Here is a 27,497-nt window from a genome sequence, read left to right on the forward strand (position 1 = left end):
GTGTAGGGTATAACTATTGTTGCTATAAAAACGATTTTTTTTTATTATGTTGCTTTTAAGGAAATTTCTAACTTGTGGAAACGAAAAATTTGTTGTTACGCTCTTTTGAATTTCATATCAATACAATCGGAGTTTTTGACAATATTTGAGACATCATGTATTTTGATGCAGTCGAGAATTTTTGAGCCAAAAGTGGATTTTAAAATTGTTGGTTGTTACGTCTTTTTTGTTACTTCAGTATCTTACATTTAAATTATTATTATTTACAAAGTGAAATAAATCTTATTAAGGTAAAGATGACTGTAAAGTGTTAATGCTTCTAAAAATTTTATAATTTGACAAAAAGAAATATACGTAATGGGAATTCTACGAAATTATATTGAAAAATAAAAATAACTCTTGCTGAAATATTTCTTAATATCATTGAAAGTTGTAGACTTTGTATGTATATCTTAAATACGCATATAAACATGATTAAAAAAATATTTTTGTTTAAATGAATAATTCTTCAGAATATGAGTTATTTATATTGCCGTCAGTACACATGTACTTTTTGGAGCATTTTTAATACACGAGGTTTTATTTAATAATATGTACTTACGTATTTTGTAAAAAAAAACATCTTACAAAGAACAGGTTAAATATGTATGAGTATATACTTCAGTGAACAGTAATGTTTTCAACGCATCGATGAAAAATGACAGTTTCACATCCCAAAACATTATTCAGACATGCACGTTAAAGCGGATATATTTATACACGCACAAAATATAAGTTCGTATATCATTCATATACACCTTATATCGTTAATATGGGGGAAGGATAGTTTTGATGTTTTTCATGAATACATAGACGTATTCATACAATTAATGCTCATGTATATGTAACTAAAATGTAATAGTTAATAAGTGATTTTGTATTTCGATTCGGTAATATCAGCTCCTCTAATACGTTCTTCCAAAAAGTACTTTATTTAGGGCATCAAATAGTCCAGTGTGACCGTCATTACATTCTAACTGGTTTTTATCAGAGTAGCACTTGCGATGTGTTTAATAATACAAACATTTATAAAGAATATTGCATGTCATTTGTGTATTTTGTGTTTATGCATGTAACCATACATGCATGCTCCATGCCTGGATATTATGTTTTATTTACCCAGTTAAAGTAACTAGACTGAGTGACTGCACAATAACTAGTACAAACGATTACAAACAATAAATTACTGTTTTAGAGTATGACCTAGCAATTCAGCGGTAGCAGTCCCAAACATGAAACTTTGTATAAATATTTTTCTTATGAACCTTTGATAATATGTTATGAATAAGGCAAAAGTACAAAATTTACAACTAAACAAATCTCCAATTTTAGAAAAATTGCAATCTTGTTCTGTAGTATCAAATTATGAATCGATTAAAGACATTTTTTTAAGAGAATCTTATATAGAGAGAATATTTAATTATGGACCGATCGTTACAAATTTTTTTTTTTCATGTTAATGACACTTTCTGGTGTGGATCTTATATGGGGATAAGCGCCAAGTATTGACCAATCCTTATAAAATTTCATCTACTTCACCGCTAGAGACTCTCTTATAGTCATATATGAGTGATAAAGTAATTTTTTAGAGGGGACCTAATATTGGGTCTAGTCAAAATCATATACCGATATTGCCCATTTTCTGTGCAACAGACGGACGGACATGGTGAGATCATTTTAAGTTCTACTAAGCAACCAAAAGATATATACATTTATAAAGTTAGTTAGTAAATTTGAAAGGAGGATGTATATACCACAAATCCGAAGAAATACACCTAGGCCTCTATCGGGCCTTTTGTGCGCTCCTTAACCAATGTCTCAGGTGGAATGCCACTACATTTATAAATCTTCGGAATTAAAAAAATATATTTACCCTTCCCCCTCTCTTCTGATGGTGGGAATAAAAATAGTAATTTGAAACATTAAAGTATTAACAAATTGTTGACCAAAAAAAATAATAATAATAATTAAAAGTGATTCTTTGACGCCTAATAAAATTACTGGGTAAGTGCGTGTTTTTGCTGTTAGTATTTGTGTAAAATTGAATGTTAATGAGAGTGTAAAAATTGAAAGAAATTTAATTATTTCTGACACGCTCAACTACAGTAATTTTACCAATGTTTGTTTGGTTTGTTCACCTTTTGCGAAATTGTTTTGCTTGTTTGATGATCAAGCTGTTAAGAGATGTGTATTATTTACAGGCAGTGGATACAATATATCATCGAGATATAAATTGCTTATTTTTAGCAATTTATTGTAGAATATATTTAATTAAATTTCTTATCGAAATAATAATGAACATAAGAGTATGTAGTTTATAAAAAGAAATTAATATTAAATATAATGAAATTGATGAAGGATTTACATATTGATAGTATAACCTAATTGTGATGAGTTTTATCCTGATAAAAAATTTTATAAGATACGCATGTTTATCTGTACTTTGATTTACATAAAGAATGCACATTAGGGTGTTCCATGGACTATTTATTTTTAAGAATATCTACCAATCCAAGCCAAATAATGTAATAAACATGAGAAAAATAAAAAATATTTTTTTTGGACAATGTTCCTATTTATTAGCTCAGAGTGAACAATTTCACGAGATGGCGGTCAAAATCTATAACATTTAAATAAACCGGATTTTTCACACCCGGTATTTTATTATTCTTCAGTTCTTCATAAAGCATCGATTAGGATGTAATCCTAAATTAGTTTTTTCGAATATCCTAATTCCCATCATATATGAGTAAAGTTTTTTTTCATTTTTCAACAATTACACAAAGATTTCAAAATATTTCTTTTACGAAAATTACATTACATATCTATGTATGAACTATATGAACGTACTGACCGATTATACTTTTATGCTTCTAATTCTTTCTTGAACTATGCCTTAAAGTGAATTTTACAAAGCACTTGTTTTCAAATATGTATATTTGAAAAACAAATTTAACAAAAACACCAGTGTCCTTTTCTTTCGTTTGTATTACATAAATAGATCTGCAGTATTCACTTGCAGTTTAAACAAAAGCATTACTTAAGTACATACTCTTGTCTAGAACAAAAAGAACTAAATATTTGAGTTATTTTCTTTTTTTGTTAAACCTTAATTACAATTGATGGCAACTTGAAATATCTCGTTTGAATAGTTTCAAGCACACTTCTGTAAAAATATATTGCATTTTTTTATTGGTACGGTCCCATTTGTATAAAGAACAATTAAGATATAAATATATTTATATTTTTTTTTGTGAAGCTCACCAATTATACAGGCTGGCAGTACTGAATCCAAATCTATCCTAACTGAAATTTGAGATACCATGTCCTAGGTTAATTTGGCAGCCGCCTGAGGCAAAGCTCACTTGGGTCCTGATAGGTCCCGTTGTGTTACCATGATATTAATACTTTAGCATTAGTCTTTAATGAAGAGGGCAAGGATTAATACCTTCATCATCTGACAGACAGCTTTTGTCTACGATTTTACGTCGACTAAACATTTTCTGTCTAAAATCGGCAAAAGCCGGGCAGTGACATAGATAATGCTCTACGCTGCAATTTTCCTCCACGTCATTGCAGCTGGTACAGAAATCATTGCATGACATAGTCAAGTGTGTCAATTTTGTCCTTAAATTTAATACATTTTTTTGTCCTTTTTGAGATACTATAAAAGCGAAAAGATAAACAAAATTTTTTGTGAAATATTGTAAATCGGAAAGGCCATTCCATTAGTTTTAAAATAACAGCATAAAATCTGATGTGTCTTCTTTCTTCATCAATATCTTCACCAAAAGCTTTATATCTCATGGTTTTTCATATATATTCGTTATTGTGCGGAGGGTATTACAGTTTTTAGATACCCTAATATTAAAAAAAATATAAGATCCACATCTTCTTGACGTTGTTATAATCGGCTCAAAATTTCTTTCGGATTTTACTTAACGATGTCTGTCCGGCTATCAACTTCAACGGATGATATCCAAACAATTACAACAGATTTGTAAAATAAAAGCGAAATGTATGAAAAAATTGTTTTTGTCAATTTACTTTTATTTAAAGCTTTAGTTGAAAATTTTTCGAAAAGAAAGAAAGGACTTTCAGTTATAGCGTCTCGTAAAAAGGCCACAAATAACGATTTTTTAAAACTTGAGGAATAGGTATTTTAAGTCCCAAATGTGATGGAGGCCAATTTTGGATTGGTATCAGCTACACAAAATATAAATGTATGATTCGGATTCAACAGTACTCAGTCCTTTAGAAAGGTATACTTTGGTATCTGAATTTACTAACGTAAAAATAAACATCTTAAGATCATAGAATAAAAATCCTGAACATTGGCAAGTTGTATTTCAGACTCCTCCCTAATGTACTTATAAACATGTGTGAAAATAAAAAAATGCATATGTAAGCATTTCCTTAATAAATTTTTCAACAAAAGTCCTTTTTTGTTTATTTCTGTTGTTGTGTTCTTGCTGTTCAATTGTTTAAATTGTACTCAAAATCTTCATTGAAACACATATTTATAAAAACTCTTAAAAGGGAAAGTAATTATGTGTTTTTGTGTAAACATTCTATTGTTTATTTTACACATACGAACATAATAATGCCTATATACATATGTATATGTTTATTTACATATATATATTGTACATTTGCCTAAAGATAATTCTTTGTTATAAAGATTATTTGTACAAATTGCTTTTTCTATTGTTTTTTAAAACAAAACATTCTGCAATTGCAAGAATATTTAAACATTTTAAACACAATGTTTAATATTGATTTCACAATTTCACACTTCAATTAATATAATCTGAAATAAATAGAAATAGAAAATAATTTCTTAATTTTTTACTCGAAAAGTTTTTCTATGTAGAAGGGAAAATTAACTGTTTAAGTGAGAAATAATTTTTGATTCGGATTATTTTTGTACTCGCCTATAAAAAAGTTGGTGAAAATTTACTTTTTTGTGTAAAATATTAACTTTAATTTCTTAAATCTAAAAATGAAACCATGAAAATTAATATTTCGGCAAAAAAATGGATTTTGTATCCTAGAGGGTTTCTAAATATATTTTTTCAGTCCTAAATAAAATTAACAATTTTTTTAATGTATGACTTTGTTGTTATCTGCTTTAAGTAAGGCATATAATATCCTTGATTCGTTTTTTTAGCCAATATGTTTCGTTTAAAAATAAGTTTTATACCTGAAAAACTTTTGGCATTAAATTACACATTTTTCAAAGATTTATTAAGGAAAAACATAAAGAAAGGCATGCGATGAAGGCCTCGAAAACCAAAGGAAAGAAAATAAATGTTTCTAAGATTGTACTTACGGTCGAATAGTTATGACCAATAGAATGTATTGAATGTTTGAAACAAAGCATTTAAAAATATAATAAAGTACAAGGTGAAAAGGTTCTCTTATGAAATACTTGAATAAAAGAATTTTTAGTTGAATATACATAGATACGTACATACATATGTATATATATTAAAAAAACTAAATAAAAATAAAATTACAAAAATCTTAAGTAAATGAAAAATAAAATAAAGCATGAGGGAAAAAATTCCAATTTAGGTCTAAGACTCATTCATCCTACTGAAGCTGCTACTCTGCAGTAGATGCCTTAACTTCTAAAACAATATTTATTATTAGATGAAGCACAAGAAAGGCATACAACGAATGAGTTGAGTTAAGAGTAGGGTAGAGCAGAGCAGAAAAAACTATTTATTGAAGATTTTTTTCAGTTTCAGTTTCTTTCAATTCTAAACAATTCTTTTGTTTATTTTTCATTTCAGACGAATAGCTAGAAAACAACAAAAGCAGCAAAACTGGAGCACTCAAAAGCAACAACACATTGAAAATTATCTCAAGAATTTGTGTTTGTAGTATAAATACGCAATTTAAATTGAACTACAGCAACTACCACTTCAAATACTAAACTATATCCGTATCCTTGCTTGCACACACATACACAGACTAACATTCGTTTATTTTGCCACGAAATGAGTTCATGACTGTGTGTGTGTCGTTGTGAGTGCTGGATAAATGAAAGAAAATAACAATTTTATTTAAAGATTCACATAAAATCTCATTTCAAACAACACGGTTGCAAATCATTTAACAGAAAAATTGCAAGAAACCAGTAAAAAGAACGAATAGTTTTTACTTTTTTACAGCAAATGTACATTGTGAAGCATCCTTTGCAACCAACAGTACACGTAAAGCAAACAAAGGAAAAAATTAAAAAAGGGAATTAAGTGAGAAAAATTGTAGGAAAAAAAGAACTGAAAATAAAAGAAACGATCAATGTGAAACGCTAACATTGAGCATAACAATGCCCTAGCAATTCGGTCGTAAAATTTCACTTTAACATTGACCACAAACATAACACCAAACGTTCTAAAAGTAGTCATCAAAAAAAAAGAGACAACAAGAAACGGAAATCATGTCAACATAAATAGCAGCCAAAACAAGAATTTATCCAAAAACAACAAATAAGAAAAAAACACTTACAAAACTACAAAAAAAAAAATATTACCGACACTAAGTCATCCACCCAGACGTAATAAAGTGAAAAACAATAATAATAATACAACTTCCCTTTATTGTGAAGTGCGTTACGTTGGACACCGATTGATTTTGGATAAAATGAAGCATTTGAAATTTAAAGTCGGGTTTATTTACTACAATATTATCAACAGATTTAAAGGATGAAGAGTGGCACGTTATATTGGAATATCTCATTTGTTATACAAAATTTGTTAACCTTTGCCCTGGTCATCGGTTTACAAAATCATTTTCTATGTAAGTATATATGTATAAGTAGTATTTCTGTTATACTTTAGTGGGGAGGGTATATTGGGTTTGTGCTGATGTTTGTAACGCACAATAATATTGGTCCTATACCCACCTTAAAGTATATAAATCAGCTCAGAATCATTTTCTGAGTCGATTTAGCTATGTCTGTCCGTCTCTTCGACCGTCTGTCCGTCCATGTAAATCTTCTAATCAAACTACAGGTCGCAATTTTGATGATGATTCAATCAAATTTGCTACATGATATTATATTGCTCAAAGGACGAACCCTATTGAAAATGGTTAAGATCGGTTCATTATTTCATCTGACCCCCATACAACTGTACCCCCGAATAGGGCTTTTAAACTTTGTATTCAAACTATAGGTCGTAACTTCTGTGGTACTGTAGACGAAGCCTATTGAAAATGATTAACATCGGTCCATTATTTTACCTAGCCCCCATACAACTGAACCCCCAAATAAGCCTTCTAAACTTTATAGTCAAACTATAGGTCGCAATTTTGGAGATAATTCAATATAATTTGGCACATGATTTCTGTGGTACCGTAGACGAAGCCTATTGAAAATGGTTTACATCGTCCATTATTTCACCTAGCCCCCATACAACTAAACCTATCGAATAGGGCTTGTAAACCTTGTAATCAAACTACAGGTCGCAATTTTGAAGACAATTCAATGAAAATTGATCTTTTATAATACCGAAGGCAAAGCCTATTGAAAATGGTTAACATCGGTGCATTTTTTCACCCAGCTTGTAAATACTTTAATCAAATTTGCAAGTTGCAACTTCGGACATAATTCAATGAAATTTGTCACATAATATTCTGTGGTACCATAGACGAAGCTTATTGAAAATAGTTATCATCGGTCCATTATTTCACGTAGGCCCCATACAACTGAACCCGTCAAATGGACTTTTAAGTTCATAATTACGTTTAATATACTCGTATCTCGACAAAAAGCTGCAAAACCAAGGTCTATACTAGCCTTGATGACTCTCATAAACTTTATAATTATAGGGCCCCATTTGACCCTAGCCCCTATAAAAAGCCCCGTTAAAATTTTACTTAAGTTTACAGTTATATTAACAATAAATGGCTTAAATGCTTTATTATGAAAACTAAATCATATTTTATTCGTATACAGGTGTAGGGTATTATATGGTCGGCCTCACCTGACTTGTTACTTCTTTTTAAGTGCAGTCGAATAGAGCATATGTGTGCCAGCCTACTCGGGAGTAGTCGGCATTGTGAATTTAATAGCCTTAAAGAAAAGGGAGCTACAAGTAGTTGTTAAAATCGTCATAATTTACAAGTAGATCAATAATAGAGGACATGTCCAAGAATTTCATGAATACTTAACAGATTGAAATTTGTGAATCGCAGTTGATGGCGATATAGGATACAAAGTAATCATTTTTTTCCATAATCAACAATCACAGGCAAATTAACAATATGTAATAAAAATGTATAAAAGTGTATATAATCTAAGAGATTTCCATATAATTGCTGATAAAACCCGGATTTTCGGTAAACCTAGTTTTAAGCATTAATTCTCATTACTTTAATGCCTGTCTGAATAATCTTTCACCATATCAATATAATGCTAAATCTTTGTTCAATAATATTCTCTAATAACATTAGAACATACGCCAGCTGAAGGAAACATCTCATTTCCATTCAAATTAGTTACAAACCTATTGATAATGTTACAATCAAAATTTCACATGTAATTTATTCAATAACTGAACAATATTATGTGAATGTAAATTCAATATCATCATCGAACTATATTCATAGATACACATAACTTAAAAGGAAAATTGTGTTCTCTGAAAATTGTAAAATTTAGTTTGTTTATTAGCAAAATCATATTCAATTGATTTCATACTCATCGGCAAACATACATACATATGTGTTGTTTTCTTATTTCATTACACTTTCATATTTTATTTGATTTATGTTAAAATTATAAGATATTCTTTATATAGATTTTATTATACAAGGGTGTTACTCTATACACGATTCCAAAATATCTTTGAATTAATGTTGTATTAAGATTATAACACAGCATGACCTAAAAAATCAATTTAATTCTAAAAAGAAAATTATAAGTGTAAAAATTGAGGCTACAGTGTCAATTGTAGACTAACAAGTTCATTGAAATAACATAACATAACATATCATAACATTTTAAAACAAAGTTACGTTTTTTATTTTATCAGTTAATTTTTTTCTGATTGCTTGAAACTTGAAAGAACAATAACATTTTGATGAATCAAGTGAATCAATAAACATACGAAAATATTTAAAATAATTTTTTATCGTTCGGGAAAAACATTAAAAGCTTTTACTTATACAATGTAATTTATTATCCAGATTTCACAATTTAAAAAGCATAGACTATTTAGAAGCCATTCGCATTCCAGGAAAATGAGGAGCGATTTGAAACGATAATACGAATGGTAATGTACCAATACTACATTTTTAATTACTTGTACCCGTTTGTGATAAGTACTTGTATTCAATAAAATCACCGTGTTAAGATAGTGAAAATGCTATTATGTAAGAAATGTTTAGAATTTAAACACCTTACACACTGAAAATAATCCATGCTCAACTTAACGAAAAAAAAATTTAGTAACTTCTAATTTCGTAATATTTATAAAAATTACGTGTACTTATTATAAAACCCTTTCTTACGAAAGTACGAAAACCTTTCGTAATATTTTTTCTTAAATTTCAGCGAAATTAAACATAATGATATAAATTATATTATGATTAAATAAAACTACAACATTTTCATATAATTTAAGAAAAAGAATAATATTATTCACGAATTATTTTCATAAAAAAAATTTAAAATTCGTGTGGAGAATAATTTTGAACTATAATTAGAAAATTTATTTTAAAACGAACAAAAATGTTTGAATAAGTTAATATTTCGTAAATTTTACCATATTTATTCAAAATTCCCTTCTTTTAATTCATGTAAATTAATTTTTTCAAGAATAATTTCCATTATTTTAAAATATTTCGTACAATTTCGTATATATTACGAAAGAATTTCGTGGTGCGAAACAACGAACGATTCGTACAATGTACGATATTTTTCGTATATATTAGGCATGGATTTTTTTTCAGTGCAGTTTAATAAAAGTTTTTGCTAAAAAAAGTAACAAATAGAATAATGTTTAAAGGTGCCACAACCGCTCTAAAGGGGTTTACCCTGGAAACTTCGAAAGAATAAATGTTTGAATAATAATTGTGTTTCGAAAGTTTTTTTCTCTTTCGAATTAATTACAAGAGGTAAATTAATTTTTTCAGATTTTGAAAAAATATCACCCTCACAAACTTGCTATTAACGATTGGCAAAACGATTTACCTAGCCCCCATACAGCTGAACCACCGAATAGGGCTTTTAAACTTTGTAATCAAACTACAGTTGGCAATTTTGGAGATAATTCAATGAAATTTGGCACATGAACTATGCACAACTACTATGGTACCGTAGACGAGCCAATTGAGAATGGTAAACATTGGTCTATTATTTCACCCAGCCCCCATATAATTGATACGCTTAATATACTCATATCTCAACAAATAGCTGCGAAAACCAATTTCTATACAAGACTTTCTGACCCTCACGAATTTTATAATAATAGGTCTTCGTATGACCCTAGCCCCTATGAAATTTCACTTAAATATCCACAATTTTATTCAACAATATTCGGCTTAAGTATGTATATCTGAGGCAAGGTACAATTCAACTTAAATGCTTTATTATGGCAACTAAATCACACTATATTTTCGTCAAAGGTGTAGGGTATTATATGGTCGGCCTCGCCTGAGTATAATTTCTTACTTGTTATCATTATTTTGTGTGTTTTGTGAAAAATTGTTCATACATTTAATTTTAAATTTTAGTGAAAAACCTAAAAATTTTAAATATTTTGGAGTATAACAGTTATTTATGATTAATACATAATTGGACGCAGCTTTAAAATCCTTTTTCAAACGATACCCTATATTGGAACTTTTGTTTCAAAACAAAACAAAAAATTTAAAAAATTCATGTAAATTGATTTGCTATAGAGTGTATGAAAGGTTATCAATGTGTTACCAGAAAAATTATAAAATATAAACATTTTTAATGCTTGACATTATAAGTTCTATAAACCAAAAAAAAACCCATAGAAATAATTTATTTTGGTTTGACTGGATGCCTGTTTATCATCGTCCAAAGAATAACAATAGCAGCGACATCAATAACAATAAAAACAAAAACATAAAATTGTGTACTTCTAACACCAGCACAATACAAATGCATTCAACACCCACTCCCACAACTAAATTGTTATGTGGCAAATCTAATAAATAAAAAATTGGGTTAAATATGATTGTGTGTACAACCTTAAATAATGGTAGCATTTTGAAGGTCACGCCATTAATTATTTGCCGCACAACATAGTATTAGAACACAACATAGCACTTTGGTGCCTAAAATGTATTATATGTAATATTAGGATGACTGCATAACAAGCACAGATAAAATATAAAAAATTCAAATTCCTGGATAAAATTTAAATACATTTTTCTATAGGGCTATTTTCTGGCAGTTTCGACCACATTATATATATCTTTTCTGCAGTCTGGGCCTATCTATGAACCATACTAATATTCATATATGAATACATGTACAGAGTTTCGACAATTTTCTGCTAACGTTGACATTATTCAGGAAATATTTCGCAGAAATAGTAACAATTGCCTTGAACACAAGTTATTGAATAATTTACCATACCATACTTTATTGCACTCTTACGAGTAGAAATTTATGTATGGAATAGCTGGAAGCTATATATAAAATGAAAATATAAAATAATTGGAGGTTTAGTCACACCCTTATAGCGAACTTGAGCTTATAACATTGCTGTTAAAATAATATTATTTGAAACAAATAAACAAATCCTTTTTCGTTATATTTATGAAAATTTCGTACAGAGTACGAAATATTATATATTCAATTTCTTTTCTTTTTTTAAGAAATATTTTTGTCATATCTTAATATGAAACTTTGTTTAATTTTACAGAAATTTATTTTATATATTTTTTTAAAACAATATATTTTTGTACAATTTTTACACCGCGAGCGTATAAGTAATTTTCTGAAGAGCTCGTATTTCTCGTATTTCAAATAAGGAAAACTCGTATTTTAATAACCAAAACTCTTTCCTAAAGGAAAACTTTTATAGGGGCTATGGTCAGTTATACATCAGTCCTAATTAAATTCGAAGAATTTTCAGAAAGGGATCTTGTATGTTGAATTATTGACCGTTCCTCACTTAATTTGATAGATAAATTTTGGTTCCATAAAACTTATGTGTGTCCAATTTTGTCACTATATTCATATTTTTTTAGCAAGTAATGACCATTATAGTCATTTTCAGAGGGGGCCATATAGGGGGGTAAGGTCACTTATAAGCCGATCCTAATCAAATTGGTAGAAAAATTTTAGCTCGTAATAAACTTACGTGTGAAGCTAGTAATGAGCGTTAAAGTCATTTTCTGAAGGGGACCTTATATGGGCGGTATGATCAATTATGGACCGATTCCACTAAATTTGGTAGAGTGATTATTATGTGTGTCGAATTTCGTCGCTATATTCATATTTTTAAGCTATTAATGAGTGTAAAGTAATTTTCAGAAGGGGACCTTATATGGGGGTAGGGTCATTTATAATTGATCCTAAAAAAGGTAAAGATTTAACAAATTTTTTGTTAAATCTTTTTTTTTTTAAAGAAAATGTTTTTGGTTTGTTAGCTTATACATATGAATACAAAATAACAAAAATAACAGTCTCCCACTACGATATTGCAACTTTTTTATACCCACCATCAAAAAAGATGGGGGTATTGAATATGGACAATATCGGTCCACGTTTTAGGATAGCCCCCATACAAGTGGCCCCTCGAAAAGCAGCTTTAAAAGTCATAACTTGTTTAAAAATACGAATATAGCGATGAAATTCGACATAAGTAAGTTTCTTATTACTCAAAATAACTGTGCAAAATTTTATGAGAATCGGTCTTTAATTGACCCTATCCCCCATATAAGGTCCCCTTCAGAAAATGACTTTTACGCTCATTACTGACTTAAAAAAATGAGTGTAGCGGTGAAATTCGACACAAATAAATTGAATATAAGACCAAATTCTGTCTTCCAAATTTTATAAGGATCGTCCCGTAATTGACTCTACCCCCCCTATGTAAGGTTCCCTTCAGAAAATTACTTTAACTGGCCTAAAAATTTGAGTATATAGATGAAATTGGACATAAGTAAGTTTTATTCAAGTTAAACAAACCTTGTTTAACTTGAATGGTGGCCCAACTTTAAAAATCTATGTCCACCGATTTTGATGAAATGTTCACCAAGAGTTTTTTACATAGTGGGATGCAATAATAGTTTAACTCAAAAACTTTGCTTTTGTAGTTCAAATAAAGAAATTAAGAGGAAAATATTAAAAAACCTAGTTATTAAGCTTAAAAAAAATATTACAAAAATATTTTATATAAAAATTTTGAAACAATGAAGAAATAGCTCTCTGAAATCTATTGGACAATTTTTGCTAGGACTAATAGGTTAAAAGTTACACTAATTTCAATAAAACCCTGTATGGGTTTTTTTATGGTCTACTAATAGTACTAATAGTACCTTAGTGCAAATTTCGTAAAAAGCTATTTTTTGAGTTAAGTAACTTGATATAAAATTGTCCATTTATTACCATTTATTGATAATTTTTGCTAGGACTAATAGGTTAAAAGTTACACTAATTTCAATAAAACCCTGTATGGACCGAGCTAAAAATATTTTTATGGTCTACTAATAGTACTAATAGTACCTTGGTGCAAATTTCGTAAAAAGCTATTTTTTTTTTTGAGTTGGGTAACTTGATATAAAATTGTCCATTTATTACCTTGTTATTTGAAATAATAAACTGATTTAAAGTCCGTTGATTGATTAGCCTATTTCTTTACTTCACTAGTAAGAACTTATATAATCATGTCAATGTGTATTAACTACCCAGAATAAACTTACATTACCATGTACCCCTTACTTACACAATAGCATCTTAAGTCGTTATTTTAACACGGTAATGTCATTGGAAGCAACCATACATCATAAACGCTTACAAGTAATCAAAAAATTTAGTCGTTGTAAAGTGTATGAAAAAAATTTTATAGCTTTACAGACAAGATGTCTAATATATTAAAAAGTATTTATATAACACTTTATTAATAAAACATTATTAGACATGTAATTCAGAGTATATTGTTAGATAAGTAATTATAACTGAAAGGTATTACCTAGTTTTACCTGAATAGTTATACATTACGGGCTAGTCTATGGGCTATTCTATTTGATAAATCGACCAATTATTTTGTTTTAATCTTTATTCTTTTAGATACAAATTAAAAAAACAACCCATGACTTACTTACGTTTATTTTAAAGATAATATTTTTAAATCCTTCAAAAATAACACCAAGAAATAACATTTCTTCTACTATTTATTTACACTCTAAAAACTGCAATAAGAAAAACAACTACGTATTTTTTACATAGAAAAAATTGTACTTTCAATTAAACTAATTTGAACTGAACCACTCACTATGTACCATAAAAAATAAATCCTGTACATCTCTGCTTCTATTGGAAACAAGTGAAAATTTCTATGGCACATTTTTTTTTTTTTAATATTTTTCCCAACACTAAATTGGAAATATCATACAAGTGAAATACATACTATTTTGCATGCTATTTGTACAAATGTGTATATAAAAATATTTTTGTTGCTTGTTTTTGGAAATAGAACATTCATATTTTATTGAGGGATTGAGGCTAAATCCAAAAAAATAAAACAAGAAAATACATATTTTCTATACAGCTCCATATAAAATAAAATATTTTTTATTTGTAAAGCTACTTGTTTGGAAAATATTTATGTTTAGACCAGGACTTACACATATTTACTTAATAACTTTCTTTCGAATATTGCCATAAAAATATATGTTAGAAAAAACTTAAATTTTCTTGAATTTAAAATATTTAAATTTAACAACTTTATATTTGGCTATTATTACCATACAAGGTTGTGAATTTATGGACATTTTCTATACTTTTACTCTATCATTAGGTTTGTGTTGAGTTTTATATAAATGTTCTTATATCTGGTGAATCATTAGAGCTAGTATCCTCAAATTTAGTACGGGAAATATTAAAATTCATTTGACTAATTTAAAGGAAAAATTCGACATGAAGCAATTCCAAACACAAAGCCTACTTTAAGGTTAGTTTGATACCAAACTTATATAAAAATTTTAATATAAAAACTTTATTATTGTTCAAATTTACGTAGAAAGAAACAAATAAGAGTGTTATATTCGGCTATGCCGAATCTTATATACCCACCATCAAATCACTGCCATATAAAAAAACTTTATCATTTTGAATATATTATTATATATCGATACTAATGTGAAGATTAGGGTTATAATTAAAATAGTTCTCTAAATGGGGGTTGAACTATTGACAGTGAAGATTTCGGATTCAACGATACGAAGATTTAAATTCCTTATTTATTTCAAATTTTATAGTTCTACAGGCAGAGAAAAAATATAGTTGTGGTAACCATAATCTAAGAGCAACATATTATGGTAAGAATTATGGTTAAAGTTAAAACATATTTTGATCATTATTAGTATAATAATCTACCATGTTATGATTAAATATAGTCCAAATATTTCATCATATATAGTTTTATTAATCATAATGTGATATTGTAGCATCATATTGTAGTTTCAAGCAATCACATTATGGTTTCATGTAATCATATAATGGCTTCAAGTAATCATATTATTGTTTGAAGTAACCATATTATGATTACAAGTAGTCACATGTCTTCAAGTAACCATGTTATGGTTACATATAAAACATAATACGGTTAATTTAATGTGCTCGGCGTAAAATGTAATTATTTGTTAATTTTCTTTTAAACAAACACAAAACTTCCAAGCACTGATATTCTCATAAACACATGATGCCAATATAAACACAATATAATTTTTTTAATTAATTTTTTATCTACACTATTTTATTTATTTATTTATATTGTTTCCTATAATATTTTTTGATATTATTTATTTTTCACAATTATTTTAACACTGCGTTTGTTTAACAATTTATTTAATCCGATCTAGTACGGATAAACCATACAACTGATAGAAAATTGGCGATACCAAAATATTTGTATTGGAAACGTATTTTACTCATATCTTAAACATTATATGGATAAACGTGTAAAATCCTACAATTTAATGGTTATTTGATTTAAATGATTCTAAATAATATAATATGTTTAAAGAATTATCATTGTTTAGTTGTTGTAAAAATAATTATTTTTCAGAGAATCATTTTTAAATTTATAATTGTCATAAACATATAAATGTTCTCAGTAACTAAAATATTGATGAATTTCAATAAAAATAACAATTGTTTGGTTATGATAACAAAATATTGTTACAAAAAACATAGAATAGTTGTCCTAACCATGCCGAACCATGTTTTTTCTCTGCGTGTACTTATATTTTTAAGCCAGTAATGAACACTAAAGTCATTTTCTTAAAGGGACATTATACAGGATTAGCTTAAAATTAGTACATGTAGAATAGCATTGGGGTATTCGTATTATAAGCCAGTTAAAGTAATTTTCTTAAGGTTACCTTATATGGGGGGTAAGACTAATTATGAACCGATCATCCTTAAATCTCGTAGAATGAATTTTATTTATACAAATCATATTTATGTATAATTTCTAATGGAGTGATCCTAGTAAAAATTGGTAGAGAGATTTTGGTTCCTATAGAACTTATCAGTATCTAATTTCATCGCTGTACTCGCATTTTTAAGCCAGTAATGAGCCTTAAAGTATTTTTCTGATGATACTTTAAATGGAGGTAGGGTCAATTATGGGCCGACCCCCATAACATTTTGTAGAGACATGTTTGCTCACACAAATCTAGTTTATATAAAATTTTATTAATCTACAAGTATTTTTTAAGCCACTAAATTAAAATTTACTAAAGTCATTTTTTGAAGAGGTCTTATATCGTAGAACGAGCTATTTAGATTAAAAGCGAAAATAATATGCCTATGGTAAAAACTACATTAAAATATGTAAAAAGCTTAGGAAAATCAAGAATATTTTGGGGGAATTTAATTAAATTCTATTGCTCTGTTTTATCGTGGGATTATTTTACACAGACATAAATTGAAAAGGACCCAGAATATACATAGCTTGTTGGGCGTCAGATAAAAATTCTTGGTGTTACACATGGAATATCAAAGTAATATATATCCATCACTACTAATAGTATTGGAGTATATAATAAAGTATATGTTTAACAATTTTGTCATATTCATAACTAGTTCGCCTTCTGGTTAAATATGTTTGTGTGTTGAAAAAATATTAAATCGGTTAATTAAAAGAATTTTTTAGATTTTAATTTGTTATTAATAGTTTGAAACCGAAAAAACAAGTATTAATATAAAAGTAGCTTATGGAGCGCATTTAAGATTCGGCGCATCCTAAAATATAGCACTCCAACTAGTTTGTATTATTTGTTTTCCTTTTTTAACCGCATTATATCACTCATATATGCATGAATATTCAGCTAGAATAAAAATATACATTTGAGAATTTATCATTTCCAACATATGGACGTGTATAAAAACAAATAATAATTACAATTATATTGAAAATGTTCGATATTAATTACAAAAATACATATGTTGACAATTAATTCCAACTTAATTAAACAAATGTGTATGTAAAGTATAATTGGAAAAATCTGCTGTGGTCAAATAAATAAAATACGTAATTACTTAATTTTCATGAAAAAAAATTCAAATGATTTTTAAGGAAAACAAGTACGAAAGTATAGTCGGGCATGGCCGACCATATGATACCCTACACCATGAGTATATTTTTACAATTTTTACTTTTATAAAATTTTTATTTTTTGTAAAGAAACTTTTATGTTGAATATTACCATAATTCGAAAATATTTAAGCCATTTATTGATAAAAAACTAAAATTTCTAAATGAGGCTTTATATAGGTCAAATATGGGCCGATCCTCGGTAAATTTTGGAAAAGGATATATTTCTAAATAACAGTTAGTTTTGTTGAGTTTCATTGCGATACAAATGGTTACAAGTCAATTTTAGACGTTTAAGTCATTTTTTGAAGGGGGGTTTGTATGGGGGCTAGGGTCAAATATAGGCCGATCCTTACGAAAATCTGCAGTATCATTTATACTTATACAAAACTTATTTGTGCCAATTTTTAGAGAGATAGCTGAATATTTGACGTAATTATAGCATAAAAAGTTCAAATCGGGAGGTACGGTTGTATGGGGGCTAGGTGAAATAATGGACCGATTTCAACCATTTTCAATAGGCTTCGTCCTTGTGCCAAAAAACATGCTTGGTCCAAATTTCATCAAATTATCTTGAAAATTGCGGCCTGTACCTTGCGCACAAGGTTTACATGGACAGCCAGCCAGCCGGACAGACGGACGGACGGACATGTCTTAATCGACTCAAAAAATGATTCTGAATCGATCGGTATACTTTAAGGTGGGTATTGGACCAATATTTTTGTATGTTACAAACATCAGCACAAACGTATAATACCCTCCCCACTATAGTGGTGTAGGGTATAAAAATAAAAATTTAATCTCTCAGCAAATTATTTCAAGAAATAAAATTTAAATAAATATATTATGAAATTCTTAGAAAAATTGTATACTTGACAACTTTCATACATAGTATGTATGAACATTGTACAATATTGAATAGCAATACAATATTCGAACACATTTAACATAATTTTAATTAATAATATTCCGGTCCAACCCACTATTTTATTTTAAAATTATTTTTGCAGTATTCAGCTCAAAATTGCGAAATTTTTAGGACCCATTTCAAATAAATCTAAAATATTTATTTTTCAGAAATTACGTTTAGGTCAGGATTTTCAATAGTGCTAAGTACATTAATATAGTAGTATTCCTAAATGAAATTCTTAAAACGGCTGTTCCTCGGAACACTCTAATGAACAATTGAAATAAAATTCGCCAAAAACTATTTTTAAAATTATGAAGATACCGGCCCATAACTGAACAAAGTCTCCATTATAGCATCTAAGATCAAAATTTATATATTTATATATAATATATATATATATATATATATATAATATATATATATATATATATATATATATATATATATATATATATATATATATATAATATATATATATATATATAATATATATATATATATATATATATATATATATATATATATATATATGATCACCTGTCTTTATTAACTTTAATTTAATGTATATTCTTTCATGGTGGGTAAAACTGAATATATCAATCTTACATGTCCTCTGTTCCAATAACCTCTTTTGATATATGTAATAGTTTTAAAAGCATGAGACCTACTGACAAATGGAATGACATAAATATCCATGTGGTGGTGTCTTTTAATAAATGTGATAATTCAAGCCTCTTATACATTTATGTATGGACTTTATTAATTGAATCATTTGATTTATGGTTAAATCACAAAGGCCAGCTTAACTCACACTCGTGCACACAAACGCAATTACACGCACACAACAACATATGATTGTATATAAATATATATGTATATCTGCCCTGCATTTCTGTAGCTACTAGGTCAATTAACCCTTTATGTTATTAATTTATTTTCATTAAGAATGGCTAAAAAATAACTTGTTAAAGAAAATTTTTCTCGATTTATTTAGGGTCATTAAATTGTCAGTTTATTTTTTTTTTAATATTTAAATCAAAATGTTCTAAAAATATGCATGTAAGTGAAGTGATACCATGACTCCTTGTAAAACTACAGCGTACTCATACCAATTTTAATTTGTTATTGTGTGCACCAGACCACTTATGAAAAACTCATAGAAACATACACGCATTTATATCTACTAGTAAAAATAATTGTATTAAAACGTTTATGATGATGGCTATTAATAACGGAAAAAAACGTTGCATTGGTTGTGGTTAAAAGAGAAAAATTGCCATAAACTAGCAACTTATACATATGTACATACATATAGTTTCCAATATATATATTTGGTAAGGGCAACCGAAAAAATACTGTAATACGATTAAACACAAATAGATATAAATATCAATTTTGTAGGCCGCTTTAAGGATTTATGAGCTTTAACCAGCTTAAACCACAAAAAATTGCCAATGTGTATTAGTGGCTTCATAAAAAGTCATTGGCAGGGAAGATGCTGAAAAAGAGGAGATAAAATATTTAAAATATGCGATCATATACCAAAATTTGTTTTCATAAATGAAACTTTTATATGTCAGCAATTTTTTGGACATTAAAATTATATACATTTGTTGTATTTGAATTGTCTATTCGTGTTCTTCTAAGTTTTGTTACTAGACATAATTGCAGTCATATAAAATTTCTTAAGTTTTAATCATTTATCATCAACTAAAACGCAAGATTACTTTTTTTTTTTTGTTGTATATACTTACGCGCTTAATATTTATGATAAATTTTAATTGGATTATAAATTTCTTTCAGGACTTGACAATATTTTTAAAAAGATAAAAGCTTTTTGAAAATAATAAAAAATATGCTTTAATACCATAATCTTGCTTAATAATCAACTAAGCGTAAGATAAAATACCAACAAAATACTCACGTCTATATAACAAGAAAGGAATACTTACTTATCTTAATAACTAAATATAATCGCAGGCTACCGACCAAAGAAGACCATCATTATCTATTGTTTTTATGTACATTAATTGCTTAAACCCCCTTAACAGGGTGGCATTTGGGGTGCTTAAACATTATAAAGAGTTTGTGAAAGAAGTCAAGTGCTGGTTATACCTGAAACTATTATTACTCCTAAGAATTTGCTGCTAGTATTTAATTTAAAATTTATGTATTTTCTAATTGGATTTCAATTTCTATTCTTATTTTGTTCATGCTTTACTTTCTTCTGTTTTTCCATGGACAGATACAATAACAAAAACTGTAACAGTTGTGGCAGTGGCCTTACCACAGACACAGGCAGTAGTTGGATCTACAGCCGCATTAGTTGAAAGTTTACAATTCAATGCTTTCGATACAACACATAGTACTTTTGCCTCATCGCCGTCGTCATCGTCGTCCTGGTCATCATCATATTTACCATCATCATCATCGTCTTTTGAAGGAGCTGGTGGTGCTATACAGCAGAAATTTTCATCACCTTCTCTAGCATCGTCTGTTGCATATCCCACATCATCAACAACAATGTCTGGTTTTCACAATACTAAGACGTCCAGAATTATGAGCAACATCAACAGTATTAGCCCAACACAAACGATAAACTTAATACTCACTACATTTAGAACCAGGGGCAACAGTAGGAATAGTGGCAACACTAGTGGTGACAGCAGTGGCGTTAGTTTAAGTACCATGTTGTTGGGCAAACAACAAAATACTTTAAGTTCTTATGCACCCACTACCAGTATCAGTCATGGTAGTGGATTGTCATTTAAAAATGTTAAGAAAAGCAAAAGCAAAAACACCATCACAGCCAGCGATACGAGCAGAAGTCAAGGTAGCAGCAGTTTTTATAATAATGACCAACAAGAACAGCAAAACCAGCAGCAGCATTTTCCACTTGACTTTACATTTTCAAAAAATCATTGGACAAATTCAGGTGAGTCTATTATGCATCAAAGTTGCTCTAAAAATAACATAATATATGATTATTATGTCGCTATTAAGAAAAAAAGCAACGTTTGAATACATATCTTAAATAAGTACGACGGCGTGGTTGCTTAAAGAGTAAAATACTTAAATAAATTATTTCTATAAAAATAAGGACATTTTAAAACGTTCATATATAAATTTGTACGACTAACTTCTTTGAATTATTTAAGTATATCATCAAGTGTCATATTTTTAATTGAATACAAAATAATATCATTATTATACCCAAAGATATTGATCCTATACCCACCTGTAAGTTTACCAATCAGATAAAAATTACATTCTTGATTAAGCCTTACTTTCAATCCGATTTTAAACTAAATAGTTACACAGGCCAACGATGAAAAAATTTTTTAGTAATTTTCACTTATTCCAGTATTATTTGGTTTTCTTATTCCGAATTTTTTCCACATTTTTTCTTTTAGTACTTTTGACTAAAATCTAAAATTCTGTAATTTCCCTCCACTAGAGGTATATATAAGTTTGTCGTTCCGTGTGTAATACCAAGAAATATTCATCTAAGATCCAACAAAGTATATATGTTCTGGGTCATTGTAAAATTCTAAGTCGATTTAGCTATGTCCGTCTGTCTGTCTGTGTAAAACACGCTCACATTAAAACTAAGCCAAGGAGATAAACCAAATTCACCGAAAATATTTATTGTTGTCCTACGCAGTTTGGTTTTAAAAATTAGTAAAATCGGCTCATGACGTAAAATGTTATGGGTAAAAATTTCGGACTACTTTGAAAAAAATTACGTTTTTTTTTTGTAATTCTTCAGCTCTTTTCTCGGAAACTACAAAAGATATTTTGTAACATATTTTTTTCTACCAGTGATCAAGTATGTTGAAAATCATGACAATAGATTCAAAATTTTCTAAAGTTCTAGTCTTGTAGACCGGAGGTGGTGATTTCGATTCCCACCTGAGGCACTGGTTAAGGAGCGCACAACAGCACCGATATAGGCCTAGGTGTATTTCTTTGGATTTGATGTATATATGTACATCCTCCTTTCAAACTAAATAACTGACTATCTAAAGCCCCCATACAAAGGAACATATTCCCGGAAATTAGTTTATCGTTAATAACTCCCTCAAATTTATCAATATAAACAATATAATAAAAAAGAAATCATACTAACAAGAAAATATATATCGGTCCACAATTGGTCATAGCTCCCATATAAGGTCAACTTCCGAAAATAACTTAAACGCACTTATTTCATTGAATTATTAATTTATCAGGATAAAATTAGACTTGAATATGTTTTATGTACACACTAGTAAAACTTACACAAAGCCGCTAGAATATGACTGGAATAGTTTGGGCAAAAATTATGCCAATATTATCAGTAATTCCAGATTTCTTGCGCGGATTTTCTACTATTTATTTTCTAAGTAATAGGCTTCAAGCCTATGTAGTTATAGGAAATGCACACTAAAAATTAGTTTATTTAATGCTATATTTTATTCCACTCTTTTTTTTAAATTTATTTATAGGTTTCTAACCCTTAAACCAAACCACATTCACCTATGTTTCTGTTTGGTTCTTGACTGTTTTGCCATTTTCTCCAGTTCGTTCTATTTCTAATTTTGTTTATATTTTTCTCAGAGGTAAATCAACTATAAAATTGATTTTCTGGTATTTTTTTTATTCCCTGCGGTAACTCGCTTCTAGACCACTTACGTTTGTGTAGATTGTGTAATGATTGTGTGGCAATTGATTGGCAAGGAGTGGTTGTTAAATATTAGTGAGCAGATTTATTTATACAAAAATACAGCTTTACTAAGTAAGTTAATTTTTTGCTTGTCTGAAAGGAACAAATACCTTCACCTACAAATTTGTATTTTTATTTAAATTGGGTGTGTGTCATGTTTACTCCAAAGAATTTCTTTGGCTAATAAATACAAGAAGCATTTTAATTTTAAATAAATTTATTAAAATCCTAATAAATTGCTTAGCATGTGATTTGAAATGACATAGATAAAGTTATATAAATCCTTAGGAAAGATTTGTTAATAAAAATAGATTAATATAAAAAGCAAGTATATTATAAATTATAATTTATTGTCAACTTAAAGTATTTAGTTTTTGATCTATGATTATGATTTATTCCATGATTAAAACTTTTTTTAATAATCACCTCGAAATTAATTTGCTTAATCTTTTGCTTAAACTTAATGTTTAATGGCTTTATAAAAGTAAATAACTATATTCCTTTAAAAGTAAACATGTCATTTAAGTATGAAGAAATTAATAAAATTTAAATTTTAATTCTTAAAATTCTCAACAGAATCCTATAAACTCGCGTAAATAATCTCTGGTTGTTTAACTAACAACGATTAGAAGAAATTCTACTTCATCTTTCGTTTATGAATAATTCGATGCTTAAGTAGATAAGTAAATAAATAGTTTTACTATACATTTACTCATAAACATCTATAATGTTTCGCCTTACATTTTCCTGCAATTTAACAAACCTGGGATTTGTACAATATTCTGTTCTTAAGTGACATAAAACAAAAGGATGTTATGAAGGGGGTAATATAAAAGCTTATGAAGGAAAAAAAACAGCATGAACGTATAGTCGGGCATAGCCGACCATATGATACCCTGGTAAAACATTTTTCATGAGGGCTCAAAGGGGAGTAGGGGAAAATGTGGGCCTATCCTTATACATGTTGGTAAAGGAATTCACGTCTACTTCAAAACTATTTATATTTTATAATTATTTAGTGTTATTTGTGTTTATAGGTGAATTTTGACCTTATTTAGTTATTTTCTGAAGGGAATTTGTATGGGGGCTAAGGTCAAATGAGGCCCTATCCCTACAAAAATCGGTAATGTGAACATTTAACTTAATTATGAGCCTAAAGGCCCTATTAGTCCTTGGGCCAAAAAAATAGTGTGTGCCAAATTTCATCGAATTATTTTGAAAATTGCGACCTCTACCTTGCACACATGGTTTACATGGACAACCAGCCAGCCAGACGGACATGGCTTAATCGACTCAGAAAACGATTCTAAACCGATTTCTATAGAACGAATATTTTAATGTTTTACAAACCTTAGCACAAACCCAATGTACACTCCCCACTAAAATGGTGTAGGGTATAACAAGTAATAATAATAATAATAATATATTCAATGCAATGCCTTCTATATCTTAAGATCCTTTTTAAATATGTCTCCATTAAAGGAAATAAGTTTCTTTTTATGAAGAAAATATGTCTCTTTCACAGTAACTTTTTCTAAAGTAAATATGATGCTTCTAAAGAAAGATTTTCTATAAAAAAGTGTCTCTTTTATATTAGAATTCAGTTGTATAACTGTAAATCTTTACTCTGTAAATCGATGTTAATAAAATTGTATAAATATGAGTTATAGACCATATACAATTTTTTACAACCACACATTTTTTCGTTTTACATTTTAAAACATTTCCAAGTTTCTTTTTAAAATAATCCGGATTTTTGTATTGCAAATAAAAGCATCAAATCAGTTTTTTATAATTATCTTTTTATTTAGACAGTTTTATACACAAACACTTTTAAGAAACTACAAGACTCTTATAGTAAACGGTATATTTATCTTCAACACTCGAAAGCACACTTCACAGTATTAACTTAGTTCTATGATCGATTGCACCGTGTAATTCGATATTAAAAAAAAATCAACATTTAAAAAAACCGACAGTAGTAAAACTGTAAAAACAGGTTGAAAAACAGGTCGATCACCCTAATACCTATGTAAAATCTTTAAGATATTCTCTTCTGTACAATGATTGACTTACGAGTAAGTGCAAGTAAGTATGTGCAAAAAGGTTTTAATATTGCCACGCTAACGTATACGCAATATTTGTGAAGTAAGTTATTGATCACTAAATATTACTAATACGCCACCGCTACACAATAACGCTACGTAAGGATATGGTTTGTAGCAGAGTTTGATTGTTTAAAGTAGATTATGTAGAGAAAAATAGGGTAAATTATATACTGATCCTCTGAGAGATTTAGGTTTCTATAAAACTTGTTCATTACGATACTAATGGTATTATCTACGAGTTTTTATAAGGGGACATTTTATATGGGCGGTTAGGTCAATTATAATGCTATTATTAACCTACTATGAGCGTTTATGTTATCCTGAAAAGAACTTCATATAATTGAAAGAGTTAATAATAAACCGATTCTTATCAGATTTGAAACACAGATTGACTTTATGAGTTCGGTAGAGTCAATTATTAACCGATTCTTATGAAATTTGAAAGAGGGAGAGGCCCAAAAGCATAATAAATTGTTAATTTTCCTTTGTTTGAACGACATTTCTTAATATGGTAAGATTCTTCTAACAAGGATTTTAAACACTGGTAAGTTACACATTTCTAATGATATTTGTTGCATATTTCTCTAAATACTGCAAATGATATGACAAACCACATTTACCTGAGTAACTTACAAAACTAGACAAACATGAATATAAATAGAAAAAAACTTTTTTAAATCTAAAAACATAACAACAAGCATATTTTGTTTAATGTTGCTAAAATAATATTAGCATTTTTATAACACATTTAAAATAATAAGTATTCGTATCTTATACTTATTACATTTTCAGTATACTTTTCCTTTTGTTCTCAAGCATTTTTTTGATACACTTCAGTAAAGATGAATTTAGGTTGTTGATGTCATTATCTTCTCTTGTCACATTTACAGATGCTGCTCTTAATGGGGGAGTGGACGCAGGTATTGTTGGTACAAATAGTGGTGCTAGTGGTGTTGTTGGCAATTTTAGACTGGCCTCTCTATCATCTGTAACATCTTCATCCTCATCATCAATAACAGCGTTTTCGTCGTCGTCATCATCATCAGCGACGGAGACAGAAAGACCGCGTATATTTCGTAACAAACATCATCATGAACGTCATTGGGGGCCATTTTTTGAAGAGCCACTCAACTCAACAACCTCAGGCGATAATAGTATAACAACAGCCCATCTCTATACGGAAGCAGTACTTAACTGTCGAGTTGGTATGCTGAAAGACAAAACGGTATGTTGTTAAACCCATTATTTATACATACAAAGTGTATGTGTCTGTGTGTGTGTGTATTTGAGTTTCCCTTTCCTATTCTGCTATTTCATTTTTCGTTCTTTTTTTATTTAGATCACTATGTTGTAAGTAAAATCCATAACAGAAGTAGTAACAACAACAATAACTAAGAAAAATAAATTATATAGAAAAATCTTAAAGTATTCCAAAAAACAAGTAGGAAGCCAAATATAAGACAGAAGAATGAAAGAAAAAATACAAACGAATAAGAAGTTAAATTATAGTGTCATTATATTAAAATTCATAAATAATACAATGTTTGCCAAAAAGTCAAGTAAAACTTGTGTGGTAATACATATCACTCCATCTCATATACAAATGTAAGATTTTTAAAAAACCATTAATGCCTCCATATACAAACATACAGTATTTAAAACACCCAAAGGCAAACTTCAATTTGACTAAAAGCTTAGCTGTACTTAAAGGATATAATTTTCAACAAAACGAGAAAGAATGAATGAATAAAAAAAATATATATTTTTTAAATGACAAGCACCCTCCCAGTCATACTGTGCGCTGCAATACTGCAAGATAAGTATGAAAAAATATTAAAAAAACAGCCTGTAAAGTATGAGAAGTGAACGCAGAAAACAAGGAATACGAGAAATACAATTCTACTTATAATTGCAAATGA

General features: G+C 28.6%; 1 protein-coding gene across 4 annotated transcripts in view; it reads left to right on the forward strand.

Moving 5' to 3' along the window:
* Positions 1 to 27,497, forward strand: part of LOC111684549 (serine-rich adhesin for platelets) — a 163,898-nt gene that overhangs the window by 104,427 nt on the left and 31,974 nt on the right. For all 4 annotated transcript variants that reach the window (XM_046945648.1, XM_046945649.1, XM_046945650.1 and 1 more), the window contains 3 exons: positions 5,838 to 6,846; positions 21,011 to 21,700; positions 26,469 to 26,803. In XM_046945648.1, coding sequence (XP_046801604.1) covers positions 6,753 to 6,846; positions 21,011 to 21,700; positions 26,469 to 26,803 — 1,119 coding nt within the window. In that variant the 5' untranslated portion in view covers positions 5,838 to 6,752. The remainder of the gene's footprint in view (positions 1 to 5,837; positions 6,847 to 21,010; positions 21,701 to 26,468; positions 26,804 to 27,497) is intronic.

The sequence above is a fragment of the Lucilia cuprina genome, chromosome 3 (genome assembly GCF_022045245.1).
Source record: "Lucilia cuprina isolate Lc7/37 chromosome 3, ASM2204524v1, whole genome shotgun sequence".
NCBI classification, from domain to species: domain Eukaryota; kingdom Metazoa; phylum Arthropoda; class Insecta; order Diptera; family Calliphoridae; genus Lucilia; species Lucilia cuprina.